Here is an 18,134-nt window from a genome sequence, read left to right as displayed (position 1 = left end):
TTAATGGAGGAAGTGAAGGACAAAATACTTTGGTTTGCGCCATTTTTCTCACCACCAGCACAAAACAATGGCATTTCTGTACTGTTTTGTTTCACAGGTGTCTCAAGTTGTGATGTACCTTGTTTAATGGAGTTGATGGGAAAGTCTAGAGGGGAAAAAAATGTTTTTCTGCAACTATCAGTTAGTCTGTGTGTGTGTTTAAAGAGGGGGAAACCATCCTTTCTGTCCACAAGCTCTTACTGCTTTTCCAAGTTTCTAAATGTGTTGTCAAAACGCAGCCAGCATTGTTAGTCACCTGGGAGATCCCAAGTTTGAAGAGAAAGATATTGCCCTTCAGCCCTTCATCTCTCCCTGTTAAAATCATCAGAAGATGAGGACAGATTATCTTTTTCTATTCTCTCTACTTTCCAGATGCTCTGACAACAACATGGGTGGGTTGTCTCTGCCCTCAGAGATTGCAGAGTTAGAGAAGTACTCATATGTGGTTGCCCCAGTTACTGGTTTATACTCTTCATTTTTGTCCTTTTAAATGTAAACTGAGTGTTTGGGAGAGAAAAGAGTCTTGGATGACTTGAGCTCGGAGTGTGCCAGACTTCTGCCACTGGAGTTGTGAAGACAAACCTGCTTCTGGCTCACTGTGCAGCCTGAGGGGTGCTGTGCATAGATCATGGAAGAGATGGATTTTAGGGGCTGCTTGTGCCTCGTGCTGGGTACACGTGCTCAGAAGAGGCCCTGGGTTTGCCTCTTGCCTGCTGCCTTTGTCCTAGCCTGGCCCTGCACACTGCAGGGCAGAGGACAATCCCAGAGAATACTCAGTGGTGACAGGAGGCCTCTGACACAGCCTTTGAATTCCACGAGCATGTGGTGAGTTTTTGAGCTACCCAAAATAACCATTTATTTTCCTTTGTCCTTCGAGTATTTTCTTTGTTTGCTTGTAGGTTTTAGCTTAGTGGGGTTTTACTATTATTACTATTGCTGCTCTTGTGTGTTTTGGGTTTTTTCTGGAAAGTTTTTATGATGGGAGGAGAGTTGCTCGTAAGTTCTACCATCCCAGAGTACCAGAAGAGAAATAAAAAGAGGCTAAGGAGCAGAACACGATGGTGAGGGAGACCATTCTAGCAAAACAAGCAGTGTAAGCAGTGCACACTACAGTGGCACAGCCAAAAAATAAAGAGGCACTGCCATTGAAAGATCTAGGAATGCCTGGAAGGCTTAGATAATGCTGGCACCGAGTGACAGAGCTTCCAGAGGAAGGTGCTGTGTGTTTCCTTGCACTATAAGTTACAAGCACAGATTTATTGGGAGTCAGTGCATTTGGAGGTGAATCTAAGCATCTACACAGCTTCACACTGAGGTGGTGCTCCCAGTGGAACAACTCCGGGGAGAGGAGAGTACATGTACTCCTGCAGTCCAGTCACTTACCTGGCTGCTGTCAGCTCCTTGAAACTGTCTTTTTAAGTTATCCACTGGAAAAAAACTGACTCCCCTTTCATTTTGTGGTCTTGACTATCACCCTAACAATCCTCAGAAGTTGTAACTGCAATGAGGTTTGAGATGTTAAATTTTATTACTTTAATGCAGGTGGTGTATGCACAAAGAGCTGAGGAAAGTAGTACATTCTTCCAAGCTGCTATGGAAGGGCTGTCTGGTTTATGTGGTTCCCCCTTCACCTCAACTGACTGAACAGTTTTCCTCTTTTTTCTTTCTATTTTTTTTTTGTGTGTGTGTGTGTGTGCAATGTCACTGCTGGTAGAACTAGTAGTAAAAATTTTCATCTCACTTCACAGGAAGGGTAGAAAACGAGTCCTAAGAAAGAAAATATCCTGAAGAAATTTGCCGTTTGTCTGGGAAATCATAGCACTTACACTGTTCAGTTGCAATATTTTTTATACTGGAAATGGTATGGAGAAGCAATCAACACCAAATGCAGCTCACAGGAACTGACAGATTCCAAAGGCCCATTTTTCTTTCCAGCTTAATCCAACACCAAACAGTTGCTTTCATTTTGCTTACTAAAAAGGGAAAGAAAAAATACATAAAATTAATAAAATGCACATGAAAACCAACTGAAATAGATGCAGTGGAAAACAATATGGATTTGTGTGTGTCCAAGAGGTCTCATCCCTGACAGGCAATGCCCATGGCTGCTTTGAGAGTGTCCTATAAACTGACACAGGAGCAGATGATGCTTTTCAAATGTCAGTGTCTAGGTTTCACAAAAAGTTGCTTACATATTTTTTATATAGCTGGTTCATTTAGAGCTAGTTTTAAGGGACACATCTATTGCCTGGAGCCTAAAGACTAAATATTGCCATGTTGGAAGAGCTTTTACACCACATCACACAGCCCTGAGCTGTGTGCTCTGGGCTGGCCCAGCTCAAGCAGGGGTTGGACCAGAGGTGACCCAGTGAGGTCCCTTCCAGCCTGACTGACTCTGGGGCTCTGTTGAGACTGTTGTGTGGGTTTGATGACTGCCCTGTGTGAGGCCCTAGGACCAGCCACAGCATGGCAATCCCACACAAATGTGATCTCTTCAATGAGCAGATCAGAGTTCACCGGCTGAATTCAGAATCTGATGGAGGCTGCTCTGAGCACACAGCTATTCCTTCAGATTTTGGGGTTTTCATCCCTTGGCTCATGCTGTGCAAGTCCAGCAGCTGCAGCTGGTAACTTACTTGTAACAAGGGGGATAATACAGTAATGGAGTTAATTCCCCAGGAAAAGGGGGAACCCATTAAGGAATCATTGTACTCCCAGTTTTTCTTGACCAGGGTTAGCCAAAGTTATTCCAACTATAGCTGAATCAGTTTTTATTTTGTTTAAAGCAGTTTTAATTGTTTTCCTTAGTAACTATTGTAAATCCAACCCCATGAAGGCCTAATTGGCTCTCTGGTTTCTGTACATGGGGTTGAATTTCACCCACAAGGGATGAACAGGTTGGTTTGTTCATTTCCTTATGTAAACTTTTCCCCACATTCCCAGGCTTCTATGAGATGCCATATAGGTGATGTAAATGACATAAAACCACAAAACACATGCCTTTCTGAAAGGCAGCCATTCAAGGGAGCAGGCAACAATCAATCTGTTAATTGGAAAACCCTAATGCTAACTGGCCCTTGCACCTTGGGGAAACCTTAAAAGGTGTCACCCAAGGAATATGGATTAAGCTGCTGCAACAGCATGTCCTGGGCTTGCCTATCAGGCCTCATTTCGGCTTAAGGGACCTCAGGAGAGTTCAGTTTGGATTCTGCCTGAATCATCATTTACCAGTCTCCAACCAGCACTTAGGCACACAGGAGCTCCTGGAGTGGTGGCACATACCGGCAGGGCCCTGCCCTTTGTCTCCGTGGGCAGTGTGACTGCAGAGATGGCACAGACCACGCACACGGATGAGAAAAGACACGAGGCCCCAGTGAAAGAAGTGCTCATGAGAACCTGTAGGCAGAGGAACATTGAACATCAGCTCGGTGCTGTGGGCACTGGCACGCACGTAGGAACGAAAAGTGGGCAAAGGGTCACGAACAGCTGAAAGAGTCAACAATAGAAAAGCAATGTCTTGTGAACCTTAGGAACTTTCAGGAAGTCGTAAAGCTGAAATGCAGGATGAGAGTTATGCAGAGGTATGTCTGGCAAGCATCACCTAAGTACTTTACATACAGGATGGGATTATATCCTCCCATTTTGGGGTGAACTTCGAGGGCATCTCTGTATTTGATAGCAATGATCAGCGCAGAGTTTGCCAACATTATCCAGTGTGCTCTTACCTGTGCTATAAATGGAGCCACCATAGCTCCAATACGGCACAGTGACCCACTTGTCCCCATCCCCAGGGCTCGCATTGTGGTGGGATAAACCTGAAACAGGCCAGAAGGAGATCGGATTAGTGCAACAGCAACCTGTGATACCTGATTTTTATTTATTTTCAGCTTTTCTTGAGGGACACCCAGTGCGTTGTGAAGGGCAGCTAATGGGATAAGACATGAAAAGAAATATGCTCTTGTCATCTCCAGCTTGTTTTCTGATTCCTTCTCTGACCTTGCATATGAAAACAGTGTGGCCTGGTAGCCCGATATACTCAGTTCGAGGAAGGTGAATAAATACACATAGCAGCATTCCTGGAGAATTAAGTTCAGAATTAAGAGCAAGTTAATATACTTTTAGGAGGACCCACCTCTGCTGTGTAGATGTAGGTGGTGTTGAAGTTTGCTGAAACCAAGGCACGCAGCATGAAGAGAAACCCAGTCGTGCCTGCACTAGAGAGTCGTGTGGAACACAGTTAGCATCACAGAGTAGCAACCAGCAGAGGAGCAACCTAATCTGTGCACTGCGCTAAGGCTTTTGCTAGCTTAATGTGAGGGAAAGCACAAGGAAAAGTTAATTGCTGGCAAGTAGAATCTTTCTTTGGTCCATTGACAACAGGCTGTTGCACACAAAGTCTCCTTTAGGCCAGTGTCAGAGGCTGGAAGAACAATCTGAACAGCTCTATAGTACCTCAGCTGGTGCCTTCCGTGTTATAGTCAAGTCTGACTTCAACCTGGTCCTCCCTTCTGGTACCTCTGTAAAACCAGTGCAAGCAGATATGATGGCCAGGTTCTGCTTTAGGGAAACTGAAAACAGTACTAGCAGTATAGAAGCCAATGCCTCACTGAATGACTGGATGACTGGACAAGGGTTTATTTAGCTAGCAGCTATTTGCAGCCTCCACTCCAGCTCCCAAGTATTCCATCCAGCCTCCAGGACCAGTGATCAGTAGGGATGTACACTGCAGCTCTCAGGCTACCAGGCAGTTTAGAGGAAACTTCAAGGTGAAGCCATCCTGATTTTCAGTAACCATTATGCTCTGCCAGCTTGAGAGGGATCGATCTTATACACCTTCATAGCAGCCTTCCAGTAGGGCCTGCAGGGAAGCCAGGGAGGGACTCTGTGTTAGGAGCTGCAGTGACAGGACAAGGGGCAATGGGTACAAATTGAAAGAGGGAAATTTAGGCTAGACCTTAGGAAGAAGGTTTTCCCTGTGAGGGTGGTGAGACACTGGCACAGGTTGCCCAGGGAGGCTGTGGATGCCCCAACCCTGGCAGTGTTCAAGGCCAGACTGGATGAGCCTTGAGCAACCTGACCTAGTGAAGAGGTGTCCCTGTCCAGGGCAGGGGGTTGGGGCTACATGATCTGTAAGGTCCATTCCAACCCCTAATACTCTATGATTCTATGATCTTCACAAATAACAGCATTCATGGCTGACCCTTGGTGCCTTGAGCTCTTGTGAAATGCCTGACTCTACAAGTTAGAGCAGACATAGTTAGTGTTGCCAAAAGAGAAAGAAAGGGGGGGAAAAGTGAATGAAAAATATTTATTTCTGGTGGATGTTTGCATAATTTTCTAGTCCATGCCAGAGAGCAGCTTGTTGTATGCTTAGGGGAAGCTGTGTGGGCTCAGTAACACAAGTGAGCCCCTACACACTGCTGCAGCACAGCATCTGCTGCCACAGCCTTCCTGGGAATAGGAGGGAACCAGCCAGGGGCTTTTTTCACATCTACAAGACTTACTGGCCTGACCAGCTGGTGATCTGAGAATAGTATAGGCCCTGCCCTCAGCACTGCATGCCCCACAGCAAGACTCTTAGGCTGAGCCAGGGTACCTCGAGGTGCAGATATTAAGGAGAAGAAAGAATAGTGCTGTACATCCCATGGTGATACACAGGCTCAGACGTCTCCCAAGGACATTGATGCAGAGAATGTTCAAAGGATTTACTGGAGATAAAATGGAAAACCATAAAATGTTAGATGACTTAACTGCAATGATTGTCTGCCTTGACAGACCCTCATGCAGTGTGCCCCACAGATACCTCTCTCCATCCCTTGTGCCTACCAAATAAAATGCACAAACTTTGTAATTCTCTTCCCTGAAATTTGCTCCCATGCCCCTTTTTGTTTGTCCTTCCCCTCAGACAATGGAGCATCTGCTTCCCTGAAGTTGCCCTGTTGTGCTAATGCAGGCCACCAGTGCCACCCTGAGCCACACAAGGAAGGCACCCACCAGCTGAGCAGCACAGACCTGGGTGGTTTTGCTGCCTCTGGCCACAGCCCAGCCAAGCACCAGGGCCTGGGGTGTGCCCCGTTGGGTCCCCACCGAGCCAGGAGCACAGCACCAGACTGATCTCAGCCTGGCTGTCCCAGCAGGACTCAACACCCCCTTGCTTTGTAGTTCAGCTGCTGAAACATGAACCAGGGGAAACAGTGCACCTCTCCAGCATGTTGTAACACTAGACTCACATACCCTGCCAGGTCCTTTCAAGGGTGCCACATGGTTGCTGCCCTTTACTGGTAGAGCTCAGCACAGGACTTGCTTCTGAGGCCATCATCCCTTGGAAAGCAGGCACTGGTGTGGTACATTCAGTTACATCCATCTGACTGTTTGCAATCTGTGCTTGTTTCTGACTATCCAAAATCTGCATGTCTGGGACTTTGGGAAGCCAGGCTCAGCTCTGGTAAGTTACAAGCAATTTCCCCTGAAGTTTAGCCAAGGCTGTCGGTACATACTAACTGCAAAGTAGGTCTTTGGCTCTGCTCTTGGAAGGACCCATGTTGTCACCAGAAGCTGAGCTATATGCCCAGGGAGCAATGCCCTTCCTCGCCCCTTGCCATGAACTCATGGCTTCTGTCCCAGAAGTTGCCAGCAATGCTGAGTTCATTTTAGCCCCTGTGCATGCACAGCTAAGATCTTTGCAGCAAGCACTGGCTGTGAGCAGGAAAGGCAGGGCAGGGAGGGGAGAAGAGGTTACATGCGATCTCTCCAGCTGTGCTGATGATCATGGTCTGGTAGGCAGCAGGTCCAAAGAAGTGGCAGTGGCAAGGGCTGTGGCTCTCCTCGGAGTCACCACTGGAGTGCTGCGCCGGTGGTGCCGCAGAGCCACAGACGAGGTCCCGCTCCAGTAACTCAGCACTGGCCAAGATGACACCATAATAAGCAAAAGCTATGCCAAGCCTAGCAGGGAGAAACACTGCAGTGAGCTGCAGCTATGATGGGGAAGATGAGGAACTTAAATGCAACAGGTTTTGTGTGCTCCAGGACCAGCTCTGCATGATAGAACCCCTTAGCCTGAGCAGAGCAGTGGCTCGGGCACCCACCAGCCTACTGGTCACCCCACTCATGGCTTGCCCCTGCCACCTGTGTCTATGCACTGCTCTTCCTCATGAACCCCATCTCAGCTCACAGTTCCATCTTTGTATTGGGTGCATAGCCAGGCTTTGGTAGTGTTTGGGGAGTACAGGACTGACTTCCATGAGAAGCTGCTAAAAGTTTCCTCCATGTCTGACAGAGCCAATGCCAGCAGCTCCAAGACACTTCCACTGTCGATCAAGGCTGAGCCTGTCAGCAATAGGGGTAGCATCTCAGGGGTAATGTGTTTATGAAGGTGGAAAAAAAATACACAGAAGCAACTGCAGCCAGAGAAAAGACTGAGAATATGTGCAAGAAACAACTGTCCAGACATCAAGGTCAGAGAAGAAAGATGGGGAGAAGGTGCTTCAGGCACCAGAACAGAGATTCCCCTGAAGCAGGTCCCCCTGCAGCCCATGGAGGTCCATGGTGGAGCAGATATCCATCTGTAGCCTTTGGATGACACCACACTGGAGCAGGTGACTGCCCAAAGGAGGCTGTGACCTCATGGGAAGCCTGCATTGAAGTAGGTTCCTGACAGGACTTTTTCTTCCCTCCCTGTCAGTTTCAGGAACGAGGAGCAGAATCTGAGTTACATGGGGAGGCAGGGGATGCTTGGGGCAATGGGAATGCAAACCCGAGAACATGCCAGCAAGTCCTGGGAGGACTAGGAGAGAAAGAAAGATTAAAAAACAGAAAGATATTTCATAACACTCATACAAGTCAAGGGGAAAAACCATAAAAAATTCAAGGCCTGACTTACAAGCATTTTGGGTCAATGAGTTCCCACAGACCTATTATTCATACATTTCCATTCCAAACAGCAAAGCCAATGAAACATATGTTACCCTTGCATGCAGCAGTGGGAGCACTGCACATGAAACCTCTCTTCAGCCTTGATTCTCCCCTGTGAGCAGCACTGCTAACAGGTAATGAGCTCTGTTGGGACCCTGTCTCTGGTTCTTTGACTGGCCTGGTGGTGCATTTGGAAAGGAGGAGGAGCTTGGAAAGAACTTTATACCAAGAAGGGAAGTGGAGTCACGGTTACTTGGCTGGTGCATGCTGCAAGCAGGCTTGGGCTTTCTCCTGTGTCTCCCACCCCACCTGGGGAAGGGCTCATGGCACCCTGCACAACCCAGGGTGTCCAGGCTTTTTCTGCCTATGTTAACAGCAACCAGTCAGGGGGTCTGAGGCATGAGCTGAGGTCAGGGTAAGCCTATGCCCACACACTCCCCTCCAGCTGCCAGGGATCTGCAGCCACCACCTGAGGCAGAGTGGTGCCTTGCAAGGGCAGAGTCAGTGGGAGGCTTCTCCCTGCACACATTCAACTGAGAGAATGAGCAGATAAGCAAGAGAAAAAGAAATCTATTTACCATATGATCCATATCTGCAAAGTGGTCCTGAGGTATTTGGGGTGGATGAGGTCCTTGAATCTTCCTCTCCTTTCCTGCAAATCATGATAGAAATTCGGTAATATGACAGAAGTAGGTTTTAAAAGGGCATCTTTTATACAGATGCAAGAGTTCTGAGGCACCCAGGCCCCTCTGTCCTCCCCAGGCTGCTGATGGCACAGAGGGACTGAGATGGTACAACACAGCACCCCACCAACCCTCCAGAGAGGAAAGCCCTGTTTCCCAAAGGATGGCCACGAGAGGGTGGACTGCAAAGGACGGAGACAAGGAGAAGAGACCATCCTGAGCACTCTCAGCCCCCACAGGTTCCCCCAGATCCCAGCGATCTGGTCCCAATGTGACCATGACAGTGCCAGAGAGGGCTCTGGTTGCTGCTGGGGAGCCAGCACTGCCAGGGCTGCAGCCACCCCCATTGCTCCACGTGCTGCTCTGCCTGTGAAGCAAGTTCTTGGCCACATGCATCTTGCTGTGAGGCCTGAAACGCCAGTGAGCAGAGAGACATGCAGGCACTGTGGGGGCCCTGCTGCTCCCCAGGAGCTGAGAGCTGACCCAGCATCTCACCACCGAGGGGAGACAAGTTCACAGGTGTGATCTGAGTTGCCTTTATTTTTAGTTCCCTCATAGCTAGTTAAACTTGAGAGGGTGCACAACTGACAAAAACCCTTCCCACAGCCAATGTGGATCCATTACATAAATTCAATTAAACTACATGGAAGCCTTAATCCTGATTAATTCCAATACAATAGCACCATCTTGCATGAATTGCTAAGGACAATGCTCGGTGCCTGTGGGATTGAATAAGCAGCAAAGAGGTCCAGGAAAGGGACTTGAAAGAGCTGGATAATAATTTTGAGGCCAGGACAATAGATTCCTCTAATCTTCCTCTCTTGGGGGTCAAAGGAGCCACCTGACTAAGTCCTCCCACCCAACAGTCAGCAGCGCCCAGAATGGGTGTCAGAGGGAGAAGTCTGGGGGCAGCCTGTCCCCCAGCTCCACTCCTGCCCCAGCTGCAACATCCACACATGCTTTCATCAGGCACTGTAGTCCAGCAGTGCTCAACTCCTGAGCTGCTCAGCTGCTTACAGGTGCAGATGATGGTAGCTGTGAAATGGTCTCTCCTGCTTTGACTCTCTTCTGCTCCACACTCAGGTGCATGGGGTGCTGAGACACCGTGGATAAGCTGGGCCAGGGGCTGGGAGAAGCCTCTGGGAGCATTGGATTACCCTCATGGCCCCCCCAGCCACAGCCCAAAGAGGGACCTCAAGGGGCAGGTCCCAGTTTCATGGTACAGGGGACACCTCTGCAGGCTGGATGGGCAATAAGGAGGAACATGCTTTTCCAGGAGCTCTTTATGTGGTAAAGGAAGCAAATAATTTCTTAGCACAATATCTTTCTGAGTGAACATAGACTGAGGAGAAAAATGAGCAGAAAACTCCATTCTGTGTTGAGGGCCAAGATTACTGTCTCTCCAAAAGAAAACTGACATCATTACCAATTCTACAGTGGTTTGGAAAGAAGCCAGGTGAGAAGGACAAGAGAGGCAGAGCAAGACATGCTTGGCTCCCTCCCTGGACCCCAGATGCCAGCAGCCCTGCCCAGGATGGACATGCTGAGTGCACTGCAGCCTCGACTCACCTTCACAGGCTCCCTCAGCAGCCCATCCGGCATCGCCGCCCCATTCACCTTGGCTACTCTCTGCAGCGTGGCCAGGGCAGCTGCCACGTTTCCCGTGGACATGTTGTACCGTGCTGATTCTGGGATGAACTGAAAGTAGAGTGGTATCAGGAATCTTTTCTGCACCTCTCTTGTCCTACTCACAGCTTCCCGTCATGCCCAGGAACCTGGTCAGGTTTGCACGGGGCACTCTGTAAGCTGGAGCAGCCTTTGGCCTGTCCTCCTCCCCAGCCACGCTCTGAGGTCTCCTGTATATCACAGCTCCCCACACCCCATGTTGGGGGGCTCACCCTGCCCAGCCAACACATTTCTTGGTCCAGCTCCCAGGGGTCTGCCACTGAGCCACCTCTAACAAGCATTTATGAAAGAAACTGGTATAACAAAACAACCCTGAACTAATTGACATTCTACAATGAGATTAGGCACATGTTACTTAAGCAAAATCTTGGAAGATACAACAAGGTCAGTTTAATGCAATAGGAAGTCATGGCTGAAATTTAGGAACTAAGTCACTCATCACTAGCATTTGCAATGTTCACCCACACCTAGTGCTCCTTCCAAAATAAAATACTTGATGATTAAATGATGGCTGAACATTACATACCAAAACATGAATTAAAGTCTCCTTTTTTAAAGGCATGCATGCTGACTGCCTTTTTTTCTTCTGGATTAAAAACTTTTGCTATCTATTTTTTTCTGAAAAAATGATCAGGGAAACCAAACGTCAAAGTTCTACAAGTGGAGGCACACAGTGGCCTTGCATTGCCCACCCAGTTAGCACCCCAGCTGGACTTGTGCTCTCATTCAGCTGCAGGAAGGGCTTTTACATCTGCATGACTTCCACGAGGCACAACTCAGCACTGCAGTGCCCATGAGCACTGCAAGTTGGGATTTTCCACATCATTCCCCACAAATAAGATGGTTCTTATATCCAAGGCTGATATTTCTGAAGCAGAAGTAAACCTGGGGAAGCTGTGGTTGACCCTGACACCCATTTTCTCTGCAAACACTTTACTGAGCTGCTTTCCTCAGCCCTAGAAATGCCAAATGAAGAGGGTGCGCTATGGCCAGCGCTAGCCTGAAGATACTTCTTGTGATTTTTTGCACTCCCTGTCTAGCCTGTCTTGCTTTCAGTGCGTGGCCCATCATTATGATCCATGTGATACAAAGAAGCTAAAATGATGTACTGGAAGTTGCTTACTAAACAACTGGTACTGCCTGTTTGTGCTTGCTCCACATTGACATGCACACTTCAAAAAGAGAGGATACTGACTGGAGCTAAGGGAGGGAATTGATAAGAGAAGTAGGCCCCAAAGAAAGAATTTAAGGAGGCACTGGCCGGGTAAACAAAGTGGGCTCCAAAAGGCAATTAAGGACCGGTTGAGTGGACAAGGGAAGAAATAAATCAAGACAGTAGTTCACAAAAGGGTGCTACCTTATCTTACCAAATGTATAGAACACTAATTTTAGGATTGCTTTAGCTTATTAACACAAGAGATCTGGGTTAGTAAAAAAATCAAGTATAATGTGCATGTGCTAAAGGACGAGGTGAAAAGTTTAAGCTGATGAAGACTACTAGCCTTCCTCTTGAAGACTCCTGCCCATGACCACCTGAAGACACTGCGCAAGCGCAAACACATGGCAATTAGTTTAGAGCTCATTATAACATGAAGCGGGGACAGGTTATGAATATGTCCAGGCATATTAAGCAACCTAATGTATATGTAACACCCTAAGAGATAAATACAAAGAAAGGTGCTATTACAGTCACACAAGTTTGGGGGAGCGATCCCCCTTGTGCCCAGCGCTGAATAAACAAATACCTGCTACTCAGAGATACAAGTCTGTGAGTAGTTCTTTTACAGCTTTTCTTAGCATCACATGGGTACTGCTGGCAGCCTGGACACTGAAGCATGGGCTGCTGGAGGGCTACAACAGAGCAGTGAAGTCAAACCATTGTCTGCAAGGTGATGTCTCCCCAGCAGCTGCTCTGAAGCCTTGCCAGGCAATCAGGACCTGTCAAGCCCCTGAGTGAGAGGGCTGAAGTGGTGAAAGGAGGACACAAGAACAGCCCCAGACTTGCAGGGGTGGAGGGCTTTGCCAGCAAGTGAGCACAACCCTCCCAGCATGTCTCAGGTCAAATTTGGGACTATTTGTGCTTGCTCAGACGCAGACAAGTGTTAATAGTCTGGGAGAAATGCCGATGTGCTGGACACCAGGCTTCCAAACAGCAGGGGGACAAGCCTTTTGGTGCCTGGGTAGATGTCAGGTCAGTGGTGGTGGTGCAGTGGGGAGTGGGGAGCAGAGCTCTTCTTACCTGGAACACCAGGATGAGAAGGATGCCAGGGATGGAGGCAATTCTGATCAACCACCGCCAGCCGATGGTTGGGTTCATCACTGATGCCAGGCCAATGATTAACAAGGATCCTGCCAACCAAAACACCTTTCCAAGGGGAAGAGAGAGGTTAAAACATGAAGACATGGACAAGATCTGTTTATTTACTTCCCTTCTGGTCTGGTTCTATGGGTAGGTGAGGACCTGTGCTAGGGAATGTTGAGGTTCAACTGAGCCATACCATGCCTGTCTGAGAAGCTATGCTTGGGTGGGAGGAAAAAGAAAAAGACAAGGATTTGGGTATTAACAGCTGAAGATAGTCTTAACCCAGACAAAAACAGATAACTTGCTGTGGCTACCATTGTACTTAAAGACACTTCTTTTGTCCTTTCAGTCATTTCTCTGCTAATGCTCATGCCTGCGAATTTTCCTCTTGTCTAAATCTCTGCAGGGAAGCAGCAGATTTACAAGCTCAGAAGGCAAAACCAGGCCAGATTTCCATTGCTGAAGGTTGGTGACTCTCCAGTAGATTCAATGCCAAGTAATACCAACAAAGAATCAGGACTCAGATCTGCAAGCACATTACTCCCTGAAGTTCACTTGTTGCCACTGGGAGACACATCCCTTTCCAGGGAACCACCCAAGGAAGCTCAGCCAACACAAATTATAAACAAATACATAAAAGCCAAAGCAACTTAATGAATAATCTGTGGGCAGAAGTAACAAATTTCTGGGGAGAAATACAAGACTGTTCCTTTATAAACCTTTGTGTTTCTGGTGACGCTTTGCTAATGATGCCCTGGGATCAAAGAGGCATGAAAGGCAAAGTATCCCTGCCACAAAGACCATATACGAACACTTTTTATCAGATGAATTTGTGTGCTCAATGAGGTCTCCACACATGCAGCAAGTGCCCATTGCAGAAGTCTGCAATGAGTGGTAACCCAAGTCACTCTTGCTATGGGCTTTGCCCAGCAAGTGAGCACAACACTCTCAGGCCAAATTTGGAATTATCTGTGCTTGGTCAGACCCAGACAAGTGTGAATAGTCTGGGAGAAATGCTGATGTGCTGGACACCTGACTTCCAAACAGCAGGGGGACAAATCTCCTGGGATTCAGAGCTAGAAGAAACAGTAATATGCTCACTTTTACCTGAGATAAGGGCAACATGTATCCCCGGTATTTGGTGGGCAAAAATTCAGTTTTTATGATAAGTCTAGCAAGAAAGGAAACAAAAATGCAGAAAGACAGCAGCATTGAGTTTCTATACAAACCAAGTGACAGTTCAACTCAGCTCAGTCAGTGCTGGACGTTGCTGCCTGCACACAGTACCATCCTTCTTCCACCACTGAGTGCCCAGAGAAGAGGAATCTCTGCTCAATATGCCTTTCACTCAGGCAGTGACCCAATGACATGCAAGGGAAACACATGGCATGAACCCTTTCCAGTCCATGGCTGTGGGATACAGGCAGGAAAACACTGCAGTCTCTTTGTCAGGACACCTACAGGCAGCTCCTGTGGAGTGACTGGGATGTCAGCACAGGCATAGGGCATGACTGTAGAAGTGAACAGTTTTAGTGAATCTTTTTGTCTTAGTTTTTGTTTTGCTTGGGGACTTTTTTACATTCAATACAGAAAACACTCTGTTCCACTTTTTTAAATGGCTGGAGAGCCCTTGGGGCACAGGATCCTGGCACTGGCAACTCTTGGGCTCACAGGTGTGAATTGTGCTTCCTTGGTGGGACAGAGAGGCCCACATTGGCTCACTCTGTTTCACATATTGAAGTGTTACATAAAATGTCCAATTTCCCTCCCTCTACAGGAGGCTCATTAGCATCCTCAGGAGCCAGGGACTGGGGGCTCTCCTGTGAGGGAGGCAGTGCCAGGAGCTCAGCAGATGTGCTTTCTCCTCCCAACAAGTCTCCAACGTGGCCTTTCCTTTCCTTCAAGCAGAGGGCTCTTAGATCCGCATGACCAGTTCTGTGCTTGCCTGTGTGGGCAGCAGCCAGGCTTAGGGGAACCATGAAAGATGCTGAAATGTTGCATTTATTTCCCTGAGAGGGTCAAAAGAAATAGCTTATTTTGCCAGGCTCCTAGTGAAGTGGTTGTGAATTTCTCTCCTCCCCTCCACGTCTGTCTTTCTGCCCCAGCAGGGCAAAAATTTCATTTGTGGGAACATTCTACATCATTCAAATAGAATTCACTACATGTGACTTTTACAAGGAAACAGCCTTTGCTCCTCTGTTACCTAACTGGTTTTATATGTGCCCTCTGTCACCAGCTTCATATAAACCACCTGCCCGTTCTATCCCAGGCCTCAGGAGACCTTGAAAACTGCACATTAGGTTGAACAACTGGGTTTTAGCGAAATTATAGAATGGCATTTTGCTTTAAGACAATGTGGGAATTTGCTCCCCTTTCCCCTTGCAGCCCCCTGAAGGTCCCTTCCTTGCCATCTCCTTCAGGTCATAGTGTAGCCACAGCTCACTGGGCTCAGCGCAAGAGAGCCCATCACTGCCAGGCTTAGCCAAAATGAGTTGAAGGGCCTGTCTTGCTGTAAATCCAGGACCTCAGCCCCTTGAGTTCAGCCCCGAGGGACCTGTGGATGGGTCTGTTAGCTTTCCTTGGGAGGTGGGCTCACCCCACCTGTGCCACGAGGCATAGCCTTACCCTTGCGCATGGCCTGACACACCTCCTCCTACCATGGCCCGCAGGAACACAAACCAGATGTAGGATGGGGCAAACGAGGTCAGCAGGGAGAAATAGGCTGCCCAGAGGAAAGAGAGCAGCAGAATCTGCAAAAGGTGAAACATTAGGGTCATCAAAGCTCAGCCAGGTGTGTGGGTCCCGTGGAGCTCAAGAAAAGGATGTGCAGCCTCTGGTGCTCACTCACCTTGCGGCGGCCGTACCTGTCAGCCAGGAGTCCCAGCACTATGCTGAAGACCATGTAGCCAAAAAACACCATCTAAAGGGATTGAAACACAGCTGTAGAGGAACCACCCCCAGCAGCACAGGGCAGCTCTCCTCTTTGAACTGTGGGTGAGTTGTGTGCTCTCCAGGCAGCAGGACGAACTGCAGTGCACAGAACCATGGGTGAGGAGGCTTTCAGGGCATGGCTTTCTCCATGTGGGCACTCACTGCTTCACCCCTCTGAACTGGGGGATGGATGGCAAGGACTCCAAAATAAAGACTATGTAAGTGGTGTCTTGCTTTGGCATTACAGCTCTGGGCATGGACATCTCTCAGCTGGATTTCTGGTTTTCTATGCAGTACTGTCCTTGTTCTTTCAGGAGGCCCTAGAACTTTATTTAGTTCACTGGGAAATGTACTTTACAAACCCTTTGGTGATGCCTCTGACTATGGTGGATTACCTGCCTGGGGGGAAAACAAGTCACTCACCGTTGTCACTAAAGCCACCTGCCAGTCTTGAAGCTGCCACTCGCACCGGATGAAAGGGGACACGACAGCTATTAGCATGATCTCCATGGCTTCAACCACCTTTTGGAATGAGTGTGCATGTTAGCAAGGAGGGAAACCAGAGGTTACCCACATGGGAAGTCCCTCAGTACTACCAAGCCTGCAGCCATGGCTATCCCACCACATCAAAACAGTCCCGTGAAGCCATAGTGGTCTGAGTCCTGTGCCTGGAAGATACAAGCACTTGGAAACAGGGAGAGGAGGGAGAAAGGTGCACCTAGAAAGCAAGTATGTAGGTGCACTGTGTATCTAGGAAGTTTGGAAAGAGTCATCCTTGGCAGAGGAGACTCCTCCCCTGCTGTGCTTGTGGAAGCTTTTCAACTATCTCTGGAAACCAAGATGCTTTGTTAGGTACCTGGATGTGAATTCAGGCACCTAACATGAAGATGAACTCTTAAAACTACTCTTGTTTAAAACTTTCATTGCTCCATTGGCTGCTTGACCCACCAGCTGCCTTCAGTTAAGAATGAGCCTACTGTGTACACACAGCTACAGAACTTTACACCTCAGCTGCAGAGGTCCTTGTGGATATACCCTCACTACGGCATTAGCCCAGCCTGGCCTCGAGCTTTTGCCCAAATTCCCGAACCAGGTACTCCATTAACCCAAGACCATGAAAGTTAGAAAATTTTCCATGTAGCCAAGGGTGAGAAGACAGCATATTACCTGTGTCAGATGGCACAGGGTTTGGGTGCCCTGGGGGTGACACAACAAATGCCATCATGAGGCTGAACCTAACCCTCAGGCACTACTGAAGACAAGTGCCCTGACAGTGCTCCAGGGCAGGGGCCAAGCCAGGATGTTCTGGGCCAACCTGCTCAGCTTTGCCCTTAAATAGGTCTCATATCGGTGTGGCCAATGTCTACTTTGGCCAAAGATGACAATAGCAGAAATTCTGCTGGAGAACATATGTGCGGAAAAAGAAATGGGCTGCAATATATGCTCATGATGCTTATTTACTGCATAATAAAAAGGAAAATGAGAAGAATCTTTTTTTCAGGCCAGTGCAGTTGGCTGCAGGTACCTACCCCAGTGCTGCCCATGATGAGGAAAAGCATGATGTGGAACCTCCCAAACCCAATGGTTTCCACAGCTTCTTCCACTGTAAATGTCTTCTTCCCTGAACATCAAAAGAAAAAATAGATACAAAACCTGCCAGCAGTTGAGTTGTACCTCCTCTTCATGAAATGTCAGCATTTTTCATGCCACTTTGGGACTGCACCAGGAAAAAGGCTGGAAACATCGACCAGTTGTGTGTCCACTGAGCATTCCCTGGGCATCTTGGTGGCCAGGCACAGCAGGGGGTTGCTGAAGCAACAGCAGTGGGAATGAAGGAAGAACAGCATGCCCTGAGTTAGCCTGGCTGCTTCAGAAACCCAGGGCTTGGACTCACTTGGGCAGTGCTCTACCTCCTTCCCCTGCCAAAATTGCTGTGAGGCTTAGCCCTTCTGCTCCCTGCATGGGTGATGTGAGAAAAGCCAAGCCAGGCAGCTCTTCCTACCACCATACAGAGCAGTCACCAGCCTAGTAGGAGACAGGAGATGGATACTGACACTTGTGGCTCCATGTACAGAGGTTTTAGGTATCTGGAGTGGCAGGACTGAGGACACTCCCTCTGCCCCAGCTAAACAAGGACACAGATTTCTAGTCCTGTCAATACAAACCTACCTTCTGGTGGTTCTTTTCTGTTCATGTGGATTTCCCCCAAGACAACAGCATTTTCTGCCTCCTCTGGTGCAGTGGCCATCTCAGCTTTTGCTGGGATTCCCCGTTGCTGTCAGGCAAGGCTAGGATTATCTGTGAAACCTCTGACAGTCACAAAGCCATTTGAATATTAAGACAACCAAAACAGCTTCTCCTGCTGGAGTGGAAACATTCAGATATGCTCAAATGAGAGTTTGTTTCAGTAAACTACTGGGAGATATCCCCTCCCATTGGGGTTTTGGTGAAAAATACATTGCAGCATGGTCAATAGGACCAGGGAGGTGATTCTGCTCCTGTACTCAGCACTGGTGAGGCCACACCTTGAGTACTGTGTGCAGTTCTGGGCCCCTCAGTTCAGGAAGGATATTGAGGTGCTG

General features: G+C 48.2%; 1 protein-coding gene across 1 annotated transcript; it reads right to left on the bottom strand.

Moving 5' to 3' along the window:
* Positions 1 to 1,489: 1,489 nt before the first annotated feature.
* SVOPL (SVOP-like) lies at positions 1,490 to 17,800 on the bottom strand. The gene is made up of 15 exons (XM_009080437.1): positions 17,722 to 17,800; positions 17,082 to 17,173; positions 15,976 to 16,074; positions 15,470 to 15,541; positions 15,247 to 15,371; positions 13,729 to 13,792; positions 12,559 to 12,684; positions 10,203 to 10,331; positions 8,529 to 8,602; positions 6,779 to 6,981; positions 5,636 to 5,747; positions 4,172 to 4,253; positions 3,765 to 3,854; positions 3,322 to 3,435; positions 1,490 to 1,537 (listed from the first exon to the last, which is right to left on the bottom strand). The coding sequence occupies exons 1-15, from the start codon at positions 17,798 to 17,800 to the stop codon at positions 1,490 to 1,492; spliced, it is 1,509 nt and encodes a 502-aa protein (XP_009078685.1).
* Positions 17,801 to 18,134: the final 334 nt, after the last annotated feature.

Source organism: Acanthisitta chloris, unplaced genomic scaffold (genome assembly GCF_000695815.1).
Source record: "Acanthisitta chloris isolate BGI_N310 unplaced genomic scaffold, ASM69581v1 scaffold23558, whole genome shotgun sequence".
Taxonomy (NCBI): Eukaryota; Metazoa; Chordata; class Aves; order Passeriformes; family Acanthisittidae; genus Acanthisitta; species Acanthisitta chloris.
The sequence above is the reverse complement of the archived record's forward strand: the minus strand, read 5'-3'. Positions and strand labels throughout refer to the sequence as shown.

What these genes read in the sequence shown, in the direction of transcription:
- SVOPL (XM_009080437.1), bottom strand. Translation starts at nt 17,800, where the DNA reads ATGGCCACTGCACCAGAGGAGGCAGAAAATGCTGTTGTCTTGGGGGAA. An exon ending in CAGAAAAGAACCACCAGAAG is followed by an intron (nt 17,174 to 17,721) that starts GTAGGTTTGTAT and finishes TTTGATGTTCAG; the next exon opens with GGAAGAAGACATTTACAGTG. An exon ending in GTGTCAGGCCATGCGCAAGG is followed by an intron (nt 13,793 to 15,246) that starts GTAAGGCTATGC and finishes CTTTCTTGCTAG; the next exon opens with ACTTATCATAAAAACTGAAT.